General features: G+C 46.6%; 1 protein-coding gene across 6 annotated transcripts in view; it reads left to right on the forward strand.

Annotated features, from left to right (window-relative positions):
* Positions 1-14,155, forward strand: part of LOXL2 (lysyl oxidase like 2) — a 100,869-nt gene that overhangs the window by 50,840 nt on the left and 35,874 nt on the right. For all 6 annotated transcript variants that reach the window (XR_005593945.1, XM_039524040.1, XM_039524042.1 and 3 more), the window contains one exon: positions 8,724-8,935. Coding sequence is in view for 5 of the 6 variants with exons in the window: in XM_039524040.1 (XP_039379974.1) it covers positions 8,724-8,935 (212 nt within the window). In the remaining variant the exon portion in view is untranslated. The remainder of the gene's footprint in view (positions 1-8,723; positions 8,936-14,155) is intronic.

The raw sequence follows: 14,155 nt of genomic DNA on the forward strand, positions 1-14,155 counted from the left end.
TCCCTAAAGCCATGATCTAGCCCTTTTGTGGCTATAGCAATACTAAAGGGAAAGGGCATAAATAAGTAAATTTGTCTGCCACTCCCTGATTTGTTTTGTTTTGGTTTAATGAACTGTGAATAGTGGAGCCTGAGGGATGGGGACCAGATTCCCAGGAATAAGAAACCAGATCCATTCCGATCCGTGCATTAATCTGCATCCACATGGGTGTTTAAATGACAGGACTGTCACAAGGAGCAAGTTGGGGGAGAGGCGAGTAGTGGATATAGAAGGATATGTTTGTTCTGCCTAATGCAAAACAGATGGCAGTTGGTGATGGGAAAAAGTTTGAAGGTTGTGTGAGCCTTTTGCAATTGGATCTAAAGCTGGGAGAAAGCGTCTGATTCAGACAGGAAAACCAAACCAGTTGAGATTCATGTGAACTTATTTGAAGCTGGGATTCTCTTAAAAACTCTCAACAAAACTTTTATTTTTACTGTCTTCTGCACAATCTGAGGCTGAGATTTGTGGTTTCATAACAACTCTTGGCCTGGTTATGTGGTAGGTGTTGTATCCAGGGCTGTAGAGGAGGAGTGAGGAAACCCAATACAGACTTGAGAAAACTGAGGAAGCAGATGAAAAAAAATAGATGGTTCGAACTGTTACAGTTCTTGGAATTGTAGTTTGATTTATGTATTTATATTCTAGTAGCTCCTAGAGGTCTCAGCCAAGATTAGGTCCTCATGGTGCTAGGCATTATGCAAACAAACTCGAGAGACAGCCCTACCGTGAAGAGTTTACAATTCAATAGACAAGACGGGCAGAAGGTGGAAGAAAGGAGGTTTCATGGACTGCATACTGGGTAATGACACGGCTCTGTGCTTGTAAAACTAAACTGGCTCTTTATTAAGAGAACTATTTACAGAGATGCTGCAGCTAGCATTCCAGCCATGTGCCCGCAGACTGACTTTCGGGTGCATAGGCACCAACTTCCCCTGGTGCTGGTGAGTGCTCGACCCTGGCCCCACCCTGTCTCCACCCCTGCCCCGCCCCCATTCCAATCCCTTCTCCAAAGTCCCCACCCCCTCCCTGCCCCTATTGGACTCCTTCTCCAAATCTCTGCCCCAGCCCCGCCTCTTCCCTGCCTCCTCCCCTGAGCGTGCCATGTTCCCGCTTCTCCCCCCTCCCTCCCAACAGCTGTTTCGTGGCGGCAAGCGCTGGGAGGAGAAGCGGGGACATGGTGTGCTCAGGGGAGGAGGTGGAGGTGAGGTGGGGCAGTGAGCTTGGCTGCCGGTGGGTGCAGAGCACCCTCTAATTTTTCCCCGTGGGTGCTCCAGCCCCGGAGCACCCACAGAGTCGGCCCCTATGTTCCGGTGCTTCCTCCAGAGTCTCCCCTCCTGCAAGCTGTGCTCCAGATGTCATAGCCCCATTTTGCAGAAGGGGAACTTAGGCACAGGGAGGTGAAATGATTTTCCCAAGGTTCACAGGGTGTTTGTGGCGGAGTTGGAAATTGAATTGAGTCCCAATCCAGTGCTTAGCTTTCCTCCTGTTTACATCAATTTAGTTTAGACTAGTGTTTTACTTCACACAAACCCATGCCACTTTAGTTGAAAGTGAGTTGTTTTTGGCAGAGCCATTGCTTAAAAACCATAGCCAAAGATCTGCACTGCTTTCTCTTGTACCTAATCCACTTCCTCCTCCTGCCTTGCTTCAGTGGGCTTGTTACACCTTTCTTGGGTAAAACAGCTTAAGTTAGGGAAGAGAAAATCTGTTGCCCTGGCCTGAGGATTACTTGTTGCTTTGTATGTTGGCGCTCTCTCTCTGTCTGTCTGCCAAAACTATGTTTGGATAAAACAAGAAGTGCAGTTTGTGGAAAGGTGCCAGACAAGGAAGGAACAGACTCATTTATCTCAGTGAGTGGGGTTAACAATGCAAGAAACAGGATCCTTTCAGAGAGAAAGTGACTCTAGAGATATTAGTACAACTGCTAGAGCTGGCTACGTATAAAATACACGGGTGAGATGTTTAATGAGCAGAGACAGGGTGAGGTTTTGGATCCAGGTCGGGATTAGGCTAGTAGTTGAATTCCAAGCCAAAGGAGAACTGAGGTTTGGGATAGATGGGACAGCATCTCTCTCAATAGCTGTTGGTGCGAATGGGTGGAAGTCATGCAAGACTAGCTGAATAGCTCCAAAGGGGAGGGCTTGTTATGCAAGAGGCATGGTAATTCAATATGTTAATCAAGTCTCTTGGTTTTTATCTGTCCTCCACCCCTGCATGAGGAAGATGGCTATTTGTGAGAACCCTTTTACAGTAAGGGAAGTGTTATCTAATCATTATGTGTGGGACTGGGTGAGTCAAGAGTTTTGGGTTTTACTCCTTATGCTGTGCTGAGCCCCACAGCTCCAGATGAAGCACATGGGTCTCCAGCATGTATGAGAATAAGGCCTCAGTATCCCTGTCTGTAAACAAAGTAATACCTGGTTAATAAAGTGCTTTGGAATCTGCAGATTGGGAAGTCTGGTCTTGTAAGAGGATGGCCTTATGGCTGGTGCTCTGGACTGGGACTCAGAAGACCTGGGTTCAAGTCCCTGGTCTGCCACAGACTCCCTGCATGACCTGGGGCAAGTCACTTAATCTCTATGCCTCAGTTTCCCATTGGTAAAGTGCATATGATGATGCCTCTCTTCTCCCATACTTTTTTATCTGGTCTGTTTAGCTAGTAAACTCTTTAGGACGCGGACAGTCTCTTACATTGTATGTGCAGCCCCTAGCACAATGAGGCTCCATCTCGCCTCTTGGTACTAATGTAATACACATCATAATAAGGGTGAGTGATTGACTTTCAGTGGGATTCAGGTGCCTCATTTCCTTGGGCTCCTTTGAGAATCCCAGGCAGCACCCAGCACAACGGAGCCCCAATCTCTGGTGGGGTTGCTATATGCTACTATAATAGAAAAACAAATATTGTATGGTCCCCATAAATGCACTGTGTGTCTATTGATCTCTCTCTACACGTGTACATGAAATATGACAATAGTCGTTTAAACAAGAAATCTGCTCAGGCTATTAAATATTGTTTGCTGTGATTCCTTCTGGTTTTATGAGACATCTGTTTTCCACATTAGCCCAGCTGTTCTAGGCGTGAGCGTTGGAAGGATAAAGTGCATGTCTCTGTACTCACTTTTCACTGACTATGCACCAATTCAAGTGCAACCTACAGAACCCTGCAGCGGAGAGAAACCATTGAAACCCATACAGAGTTGCAGGCACGGAGGGGGGGAATCTTACCAGTACTTTTAAAGAGTTCCCTGAGAAATATACATTTAGTTGTTTTGATTATTCCCCACCCCGTTCCCCCTTTAGTTTTCCAATGTAAAGTCTAGATCTGCAGTTTTTGATTCAGTCTATGGAAGTTTTGCTTGAGTAACGATTTCAGGGTTAGATCCATGGTTAAAGCAATTGAAGGGTTGTATGGTTACAAATAGTTAGAGAGAGAACAAACCGGGGGGAAATAGATGTGGCTTATACTTGCTCTTCAGGCAGATCATGAAATGATGTTTCGTGCTGGCCTGTTATAGCCGTTTGGAGATTGAAGTATAAAAAGGATGATTTATTTCCTGCCAATTTGATAATTTTTTTTCTCCTTGGCCAAGACAAAATACAAATCAGAACCAATGAAGAATGGGTCTATTTAAGCTGAGTACAAGTCAGTATGGCTGGCTGGCTTGTTTATGTATTTTGGTGCATGAGCTTCTTCTGAGAGGGAGGTATGACCGGAGCCAGGAACTCCTGAGTTAGAATCCTGTCTCTGACACTGATTCCTCTCATGGTCCTGGGCAAGTCACTTAAACTCCCACCACCCCAGTTTCCCCATCTGTGAAATGGGAAGATAGAGCAAGAGTGATGTGCCCAAATGAGACAGTGGCACAGCTGGGAATAGAGAACCCCCGGGGTCCTGACTCCTAGTTCCTGGATCTGGCCAGTAGAGTACAGCCTAGAGTACAGAGTCACTGGCAGAGCTGGGATGTGTGCTTCTCACTTCCAAATAAATTTGGAAATAAATAAAATCTCTAAGGGTATGTCTACACTATGAAATTACTCCGATTTTATAGAAGTTGATTTTTGGGAACAGCTTGTATAAAGTCGAGTGCATGCATCCACACTAAGCACATTAATTTGGCGGTGTGCATCCATAGAACCGTGGCAAGGGTCAACCTTTGGAGTGGTGCACTGTGGGTAGCGTTCCCACAGTCCCCGCTGCCCATTGGAATTCTGGTTGAGCTCCCAATGCCTGATGGGGCCAAAAATTTGTCGCGGGTGGTTATGGGTAAATGTAGTCAGTCAACCCCCACTCTGTCTGCCGTTGCTTTCACGATCATTTTATGCCCTTTTCCCTGGATTGCCCAAGCAGACACCATAGCACGGCAAGCATGGAGCCCGTTTAGCCTTTTTTCACTGTCATCGTATGTCTACTGAATGCTGCTGACAGACGCGGTACTGCAGTGCTACACAGCAGCAGCTGCAGCTCCTTGCCTTTGCAAGTTAGCAAAGACAGTTACCAGTCATACTGTGCCATCTGCTGCTGTCATGGATGCTCCTGGCCGGCCTCCATGAGATCGGTCAGGGGCACCTAGACAAAAATGGGAATGACTCCCCAGGTCATTCTCTTCAAGTTTTGTCTAATGGAGATTCGGTGCTGCCTAGAATATCAGGCAAGCCTGCTGAAGAACCAGAGATGCAAGCGGCCACGCCGGGTCAGAGCCCCAGACATCCCGCAGAAATGATGAGCTGCATGCCATTCTAGGGGGTGCCCCTGCAACAAACACACCTGTTGCTTCCCTCCTCCTCTCCTGGGCTACTGTGGCAGTTATCCCCCCATTTGTGTGATGAAGTAATAAAGAATGCATGAATTTGAAACAACACTGACTTTATTGCCTCTGCAAGCAGAGATCAAGGGGGGAGGGGAGGGCAGTTGGCTTACAGGGAAGTAGAGTGAACCACCATTCTGCACTTGTTCAGCCTATAGTTGGACTGCTCCTTACTACTGTCCAGGCTTCATGAGCCATGGGAGCAAGGGGTGGGCTGGGGTAGGTGTTTTGGCATTCTGTCTTTTGGAATGGAGTTCGGATAGCACGGCTTTGTCTCCCCATACAGTGATCAGACCCAGTACCTCCCGTATGGTCCATGCTGGAGCTCTTTTTCAATTCTGGGACTGCAGGGTCACAGTGCTGATGAGCTCTGCATGGTTACCTGTGCTGATCAGCTCTCCACACTGGGCAAAAAGGAACTTAAATTCAAAAGTTCGCGGGGCTTTTCCTGTCTACCTGGCCAGTGCATCCGAGTTCAGATTGCTGTCCAGAATGGTCACAATGGTGCACTGTGGGATAGCTCCCGGAGGCCAATACAGTTGAATTGCATCCACACTAACCCTAATTCGAACCGGCAATGTCGATTTAAGCACTACTCCCCTCATCAGGAAGGGGTACAGAAATGGATTTTAAGAGCCCTTTATGTTGACAAAAATGGCTTCGTTGTGTGGACGGGTGCAGGGTTAATTCGATTTAATGCTGCTAAATTTGACCTAAACTCGTAGTGTAGATCAGGCCTTAGGTGTCCCAAGTACTCCTGTTCTTTTCTCACTTCCTAGACCACTAACCCACTCCCTGGGACGTCAGCACTGTCTGGGAATGGATGTTGTCTTGCACTTTGCCTAGCAGCTGCCTGACTAACTACAGAAGTGGAACTTGGGCCAGTAGATTTTATTTTCTTAAAGATTGCAATTCCTTCTCTTGGGATTTTGTTTAGGTAACTTGGGAAAGTCTCCAATGGGAAATTGCTGGCTTCCTGCTTTGCCTGTTGCTCTGATGTTGGAAATCCCTGGTACGCCCCAGTGAGGCACAGGGTGTTTGCAGCTTTTCCGTGTTAGGATGCTCTCAGCCCCTTTTTGGTTTTTCTAACACACACATTTGTCCTTTGAAAAAACACAGTTCACCGAGCGAATGGTTTAGCTCTGAAGGGGTAAGTGGCGTATAGCTGTTGACTAGAGAAAGGGTTGTCTTGTGAAGCCATTGGCCTGGGCCTCGAGGTCTGGGTTCAGTTCCGTGGCTCTGCCACAGATTCTCTTGGACAAGCTGCTTGGTCTCTGCCTCAGTTTCCCGTCTACTAAACAGGGTTAATAACATTCACTTGCTCCCACTTTTTGTCTGACTTCTCTGTTTAAACTCTTCAGGGTTTTCTACTACTAGGTTTGTTTTCATGACCTAGCAGCAGTTAGGCGGCAGGTCCTTCACTTCGGCGGCATTTCGGTGGCAGGTCTTTTGGTGCCACCGAACACAGCCGAGCGAGTGAAGGACCCGTCACCGAAGTGCTGTCGAAGACCCGGAGTGCTGCCCCGTCAGTAAAAGTGCCGCCAGGTGAATAAAAATTAAAAAGGTGCCAAGAAATTGAAAAGGCGCCACTTGTGTTTGGCGGGAGAGCAGCCGCTCCCTCCTTCTCCCTTGCCCCCCGCCCCCAGCTACACTACTGCTCACACTGTCCAAGGCAGAAGATAAGTAATTTGGAGCAGGGACTGTGTTTTGTTCTGTAGCTGTATAGTACCTAGCATAATGGGGTCCTACTCCATGACCTGGGTTCCTTGGTGCTACTATAAATAACGAGAGGTGTAGGCCAAATTTTCAAAAGTGACCTCTGGTTTTGGGTGCCCCCTTTGAGACACGCTACGGTTGAATGTTAAGCACCCACAACTGCAGTTGACCTCTTGTTGCTCACATTAACTCTAACACCTCTGTCAGATCAATACCTAGGCATGTGTCAAGCCAGTCAATCAAAATGAATGGATGCTTGAAAAAATACAGTCTAAGTGAGTTGCCCAAGGTTACTGAGTGAGTCAGTAGCAGAGCCCATGAGAGAGTGCAGGGATTTGAGCTGAGTCCCCTCCTCTAAATACACTAGGCCAGAGCCTCAGCCGATTGACTTTGGTGGAGCAACGTCTGTTTGCAGCAGGTGAGGATCTGGCCTGCGGCCTGCCTATTTAGCAAGTTGCACACGGCGATCACATAACCAAATGCAGCCTTTCTGGATCCTTCCTATCCAGGGCAGATGTGCTGATTCTATTTCTAGGCAACTCTGAATCTAAATGTGACCTTTCCTGCCTCTAGCAACTTGTATTTTTAATTGATCGCAGTGGATCAAAGCAGCACATGTTCCTTTAAAGTGCTGGACTTTGTTCACTTTTAAGTGATTAAACTTGGGGAGAGGAGGGGGAGAATTCCACAGCTGTGATGTAACCATTGGAAACCATGTACTCTTTATACTGTTGACAAGAAAAAGGACTTCTCCTGGAAGCTTCATAGAAACTTGCATTAGCTTTTTAATTGCTTGCCACAGCAGATTTTCTTTTTCCAGTCAGCCTGAGCTCAGGGCTTGAATTTCTGAGAATTCTGTATTCCTGCTCTCACATACGCTCAATGTGAAATCCATGTGGCTGAGACTCATCTCCTGTCCCAAGTGCATTTCATCTAAAGGAGAAATCCAGTCTGAGCAAACAGCGAGTACCCGCAAACAGCAATTGGAGAGACCCGCTTTTTAAAACTTCTGCTCTTGGAGTATGAAAGGAGGGAGGAAGGATAACCCAGGAACTTGCATGCTAGCTTGGGATTTGAAACATCTGGGTTCAATTCCCTATCGGCCTCAGGACCTCCTGTGTGTGACCGTGGCCAAGTCACTGTGAGTATGTCTACACTGCAGTTGAAGGTGTGATTTAACACTAGCACATGTTACAGTCTAGTTAGCCTGGGTAACAGTAGTAATGTAGATGTGGTGGGCTAGCAACCAGAGTAGTAGCCTGTCAGGGACCCTGGGTACTGTAGTACTGGGGTCCATGGTGAGGAAAGTGATGCACAAATACATTGCTGTGATGATATGAACTTCAGGCCCAGCTCACTTTTATGCTTCTGAGGCCAGATCCTCAGCTGGTGTAAATCAGCCCAGCTCAGTCCCTGCCATGTGAGTTAAGACACAAAACAAGTAACGCCTAAAATGCAAAGACAGTAGCCACTTTTTTGCCCCCCATTACAGCACGCTAAATGCTGCCACACAGTATGGAAAGACACAGCTGTAACTGGCAAGCACAGAGTGGGCAGGAGACCCACTGCAGTTGGATCTTCAGTTGTGCACACATTTGTAAGGTTTCCCCTGGTGCTCAGTGGAGAGGATGTTTTAAGCAAGCTGAAAAACTGAAAATAAAAATATGGCTCTCCCGTAACAAAGGGTGGTGATGTTAAATGAAATAGACTAAAATAAAAATATTATTTAAACAACAAAAATATCTCATGTGAAGGATCTTTTTAGAAACTCCAGAAATGTCCTATTTGTAAAGGTCCGTCTGGCCATAATACTTTTTGCATTCATATATAATATGTTTTTTGTCAGGGCATATTAAGGTACTTTACCTACCAATGTACAGGATCATTGCTTTTGTAAGCTGGAGAAACAGACACTGAAAGATGAAGTGACTTGCCCACGGTTGCTCAGAAGGTCAGTGGGGGAGCTGGGAATGGGACCTCCTGGACTCCCTGTGCTGACTTTGCATAAGCCACCTTGTCTTCTCTGTGTCCGTTTATTCAGCTGTAAAACAAGTCAGGTGGAGAACCCAGGTGCCCTGACTTCCAGTTCCCTGATCTAACCATTCGAACCTGTTGCCTTGCTACAATGCATCCCTAAAATACCATTTTTACCCTTAGAACATGAACATCCAGGTGGAGGACATAAGGATCCGAGCTATTCTTGCTACCTACCGCAGGCGTGTGCCTGTTACAGAGGGTTACGTGGAGGTGAAAGACGGAGGGAACTGGAAGCAGATCTGTGACAAACACTGGACTGCAAAGAATTCCCGAGTTGTCTGCGGCATGTTTGGATTTCCGGGCGAGAGGAAATACAACGCCAAGGTCTACAAGTAAGAGGGGAGCTTTTTATAAGCCTTGGTTGTGTTTCCCGAACACTCGGGCCTTGTTAAAAAATGCAAATTTCAAATTATAGCAAAGACCTAGAAGTGGGCAAACCTCGGCCAGTTGCTTCATTCCTGTGGATCAGATTTTACTTCTGTGTAAATATTTTAAATGTCGGGCACTTCCTTTTGTAACCAGGGGTGCATGAGGCCAGTTTGAGCCTACATTTTGGAGGAGATAAAGTGTAGTATCTGTTTAAAGTCAGACAAAAAGATGGGCTTGGTTCACCAAGTCTTTCTATTTCCAACTACTAGATAGTCCTAATATTTATTATTTCATTCGTTCTACTGGCGTGGGCTCTGTGTGTGTAACATATGTATATATCTACAGTCTGAGTCCTGCACTTAAACCTTCGTGGAGGCCCATCAATTTCAAAGAGAGCCTGAGCAGGCATAGAGGGCTGTCTGCATAGATCCAGTTGCATGATCAGGACCAGTGCATGCCGCGACAGCAGTTTTAACCGATTGGAATTGCAGTAAGACAGGTCCTTGTTTTGTCTCATAATACAAGATTCCTCATTCACACAACTGCATAGAATTCAGGGTTTCACAGCTCGGACGAAATGTTTACCCAGGGTTTACCAAACTTCTCTGGTATTTGCCTCTCACCTGGGCTCACCCTCCCATAGTTCCTGGGTGTCTGGCTGCCAACTCACTGAATTTAAGGACTGTGAGTCAGTTGCTGCTCAGGAGCTGTCTGCCTTGAAGAAATTTTCCAATAATTCTCCCACTGTTCAGCTCCGCTGGAGTTAGCAGCCTTGGGAGCTCTTCAGTAGCTGGGCTGTCAACTGCCTTCACTGTATTAAGCACCAAGTCAATTAGCCCTGCTGTGAACAGGGTTAGATGACACGCTGCTTGAAATGTCGGCAGCCTGTCTGCACTAGGGCTCCCGACATGGCTGCTGCCCGTGGATCTGAAATGATGTTAGCAATAGTGGCACGTTGGTCAAATGTCCCTACTGTAAACAGTGCTTTACTTCTACTCCATAGTGCACTGTCTTGCAATATCCACGGAGGGCATAAAATGAGGGAAGAGAACGGGGGTTATTTAGTCTGCAGAAGAGTGAAGGGGGGTTCCAAAGAGGATGGAGACTGTTCTCAGTGGTGGCAGATGACAGAACAAGGAGCAATGGTGTCAAGTTGCAGGGGGGGTGGGGGTCTAGGTTGGATATTAGGAAACACTATTTCACTAGGAGGGTGGTGAAGCACTGGAATGGGTTACCTAGGGAGGTGGTGGAATCTCCTTCCTTAGAGGTTTTTAAGGTCTGGCTTGACAAAGCCCTGGCTGGGATGATTTAATTGGGGATTGGTCCTGCTTTGAGCAGGGGGTTGGACTAGATGGTCTCCTGAGGTCCCTTCCAACCCTGATATTCTATGAAAGTAATGGGACAACTCAGTACCAGTGGGTGTCAAGAGTTCACCACTTGGCTTACTGCACGGGACCTGGATTCACCAAGCCATGTGTACTGGAGACACAACGTCAGCAGCAATGTGTGTAGACAATACCCCATTTGTTGAGATGATTAGAGTTCTTAGCCATATATAGTCACAAGTTTCTCCCAATCCCCAGTAGAAATGTCCAGCTTCAAAAGTAGCTCTACACAGGCCTGGTCTACACTGGAAACTTACTTCATCATAGCTAGGTCTGTCAGGGGTGTGAAATCCACACCCCTGGAAAGATGTAACTATGCCGGTCTAAACTCCCGGTGTAGACAGCACTAGTTCGGTGGTGGAATCTCCATCCTTAGAGATTTTTAGGGCCCGGCTTGACAAAGCCCTGGCTGGGATGATTTAGTTGGGGTGGTCCTGCTTTGAGCAGGGGGTTGGACTAGATGACCTCCTGAGGTCTCTTCCAACCTAATCTTCTTTGATTCTATGATCCCTGGGGGAAAACCTCAGTGTCCTTTTGGCTGCATGCAGAATAAAACTAGCAGGAATTCTGACTGTCCCCCTGCGAGTTAGCATGCTGCGGATTTCTTTTTGTCTCCAGCTAGTAACATAAACACATTTTGCTCTTTACAGCTTACAACAAGGCAGCTGCAAAATAGCTTATGCTAAGAAATCATCCAGTTTCTCCCCCAAGTCTGATCTATGGAGCTGGACCAGGGACTAAGCTGGTGGGGGAGAATTTTATTTGTAAGAAGCAATAGTTGTTGTTTTTCCGCTTGTTCCTTTAGCTCACAGGCGGGCTGTTTCTCTAGGTTTCTGTTGGAGCTGACTGGCTGCGCTTCATGTTTCTCATTAGTAAGATGAAGACGATCGGTTGAAAAGGTCCTGGGGCTAGAATACTGTAAAGCAGCACAAATAAAATGCCCAAACTAGAGTTTTGTTTTCCAGCGTCTAAGGGATACAAGTGGTGAAGTAGTAATTGCTACGAGGTGGTCTCGTGTTTTGTTCTGGACTATTGGAGTAGAGGAACATGTTTCCATCCATGCCCGTTTTCTCTCCTGAGCTAAAGAGATACTGTTGTGCTCCTGCACTGCACATCAGAACCACATAATCAATTTGCTCTAATAAGACAAAGCAGATCCTTCCTGCTCGGCACTTAGAGGTGTTTCCAAGAAGGATGGTATCATTTTAATGGTTGGAAGCAACTGTACTTAATAAATGATGGCTTGGCAACTTTCCTTCAGCCCATGATAGTGCATGTGCCAGGGAGATTTTAGGCTAGATATTGGAAAGTTTTTCCTAACTAAAGGATAGTTAAGCACTGGAACAGGTTACCTAGAGAGCGTGTGGAATCCCCATCATTGGAGGTTTTTAAGAACGGGTTAGACAAGCACCTGTCAGGGATGGGCTAGTTATACATAATGCTTTCTCAGCACAGGGGATGGACTTAGAGCAGGGATTCTCAAACTTTGTTGCACCGCGATTCCCTTCTGACAACACGACTACACGACCCCAGGAGCGGAGACCGAAGCCTGAGCCCACCCGAGCCCTGCCACCCTGGGCAGGGGACCAAAGCAAGAGCCCAAGAGCTTCATCCCCGGGTAGCGGGCTTGTAGCCTGAGCCCCACCACCCCAGGGCTGAAGCCGAAGCCTGACCCCTGGGTGGTGGGGCTCAGGGTTTGGCCCTGGGAGGTGAAACTTGGGCTTTGACTTCAACCCCAGGCAGTGGGACTCAGACTTCGGCTTTGGCCCCAGCTCCGGCTCCAGCCAGTCTAACGCCAGCCCTGGAGACCCCATTAAAACAGGGTTGCAACCCACTTTGAGGTCCCGACCCACAGTTTGAGAACTGCTGGATTAGATGACCTCTTGAGGTCCCTTTCAGCCCTACATTTCTATGATTCTGTGTGCATCATGTCCACCAAGATGCCTTTGGTCTATCCAAGGTGGGAGTCGTGTTTCTAGTAGGTACATGCAGTATCTTTCCGTATTTTCTCTATTAAGGATTGGGTTATTTACCTTTAAGTATTGTAAGCTGAATCTTGTGCATAGGATGTGTTCAGGTGCGCAGTTATGGATGAGATAAAGTGTGCTCTGTGTGTTCAAATATATATTTAATGAGTATATGTGTGTGTGGATTAGGATATTCAGATCAGGGATTTTTGCATATTTCTAGTGCATATAAAAATAAATAATACAGCATTATTAACCCAATCTTACAGATGAGAGAAAAATAAGGCACTGAGATTGAGCCTGATTTTCAGAGGCACTGGGTATGTGCAGCTCCCCGGGACCACAGTCTGAGTGGTGGATACTCTAAATACCAGTCTCTAAGTGACTTTTCTAACATGCAGTAAGTCAGTGGCAGAGAACCTGGTGCCTATTCCGCTGCGGTCTCCCCCTTGTATCTATGTGCCAGGCCCAGATACAGGTAAAAGGGAGAACTGATATCTGAGCTGTTGATACCCAAATAAAGATCTTTGGAAAATGTGTTGAATATTTTCCACAGTGTTGGAACAGCCTGGGGTGTGATTGTGCCAAAGGGAGGAGAAGTTTGAATTGTGTTTGTACTTTCCTAAGTACAGATCTGTCAGACTGGCAGCTTCATTGGATTGTCACCTCTAAAAGAATGGTTTCCCTTCCTGTGGCATTGCGTGTGTGCCCAAAGTTACTGGAACCCAGCATTTAATGCATTAAGACTCCTTATTAGGGCAAAGCTGTATTAAATAGTGGCCTGCCAGGACTAAGTAAAACTCCAACGGGTCTGCCCCATGGTCCTGTGTAAAATCAGGGCTGGTGTCTTCAGTGGTAGAGTGACCGAAGCAGAGACTAAAGTACTGCTCAGGAATCCAGGTCATCTGTCATATCCTGCAAATCCAGGGCTCATCCTCCATTCTGTAGCTTATTCCGCCCACTGTCTAGTGCTATTGCATAGTGGTTTGAGGAAGGAAAGATTTCATCCCTCCCTGGTCACGTGGAATGAGCCTCTTTCCCACGTGAGTATCAAGCCCTGTAACGTTTTTCTCATGTCTCAGGCTTCACACGGCATAATTTGTGAATAGCCTTTTCCTGCGAGTGGAACCTTTCACACTGTTATCCCACAGCTGGGTAACCAGATTTCATAATGCTGCAGGTGAGGGGTTGCGAACACCCTCTTCCATACCCACAGTCATCCCCTTTCCTGCTAACTGCAGCTTGGCGGTACTGAGCTAGCAGATATTCGGCTTTGCTTCTGCACCATGGTGGGAGGTGAAATAATTTGCAGATGGATCCTGCTTGAAAGAAAACAACTTAGCTCATCATCTTCTTGCTGCCAAAGCTTTATTCCTCAGTATAACTTAGCTTCTCCATTTGATGGCACAATTTCTTTTAAGAAACAAAACAAACCTTAATGTATTTTCCATGCTCCCGTTGCTCCTTCAAAGCTATTTATTTAAGAGCTTTCATAAATTCATCTCCCAAACCCCAGCTCTGGTGGTGGAAGGGGAGCAGTATTAGTTCCATTTTACAGATGGGCAAATTGAGGTCAGATATCCTGAACCTCTGCAACTCTCACTGGAGTGAGCAGGAGCTCAGTCCAAGATGGTCAAGAGAGTATAAGAGCTGGGAATAGAACTCAGGAGTTCCTGCCTTTCTGACCTGTATTCACATCAAACCATTCCTTTCTCATCTATTGCTGAGAGCTGTCCTCAGCCTTAAAATCATAAGATCATACATCTGTATTTGAATTTACAGGGCAATGCATTGCACCCCTGTCTGGAGAATAAACCTCTGCAGGTTTTTA

The sequence above is a fragment of the Mauremys reevesii genome, linkage group 2, assembly GCF_016161935.1.
Source record: "Mauremys reevesii isolate NIE-2019 linkage group 2, ASM1616193v1, whole genome shotgun sequence".
Classification (NCBI taxonomy): domain Eukaryota; kingdom Metazoa; phylum Chordata; order Testudines; family Geoemydidae; genus Mauremys; species Mauremys reevesii.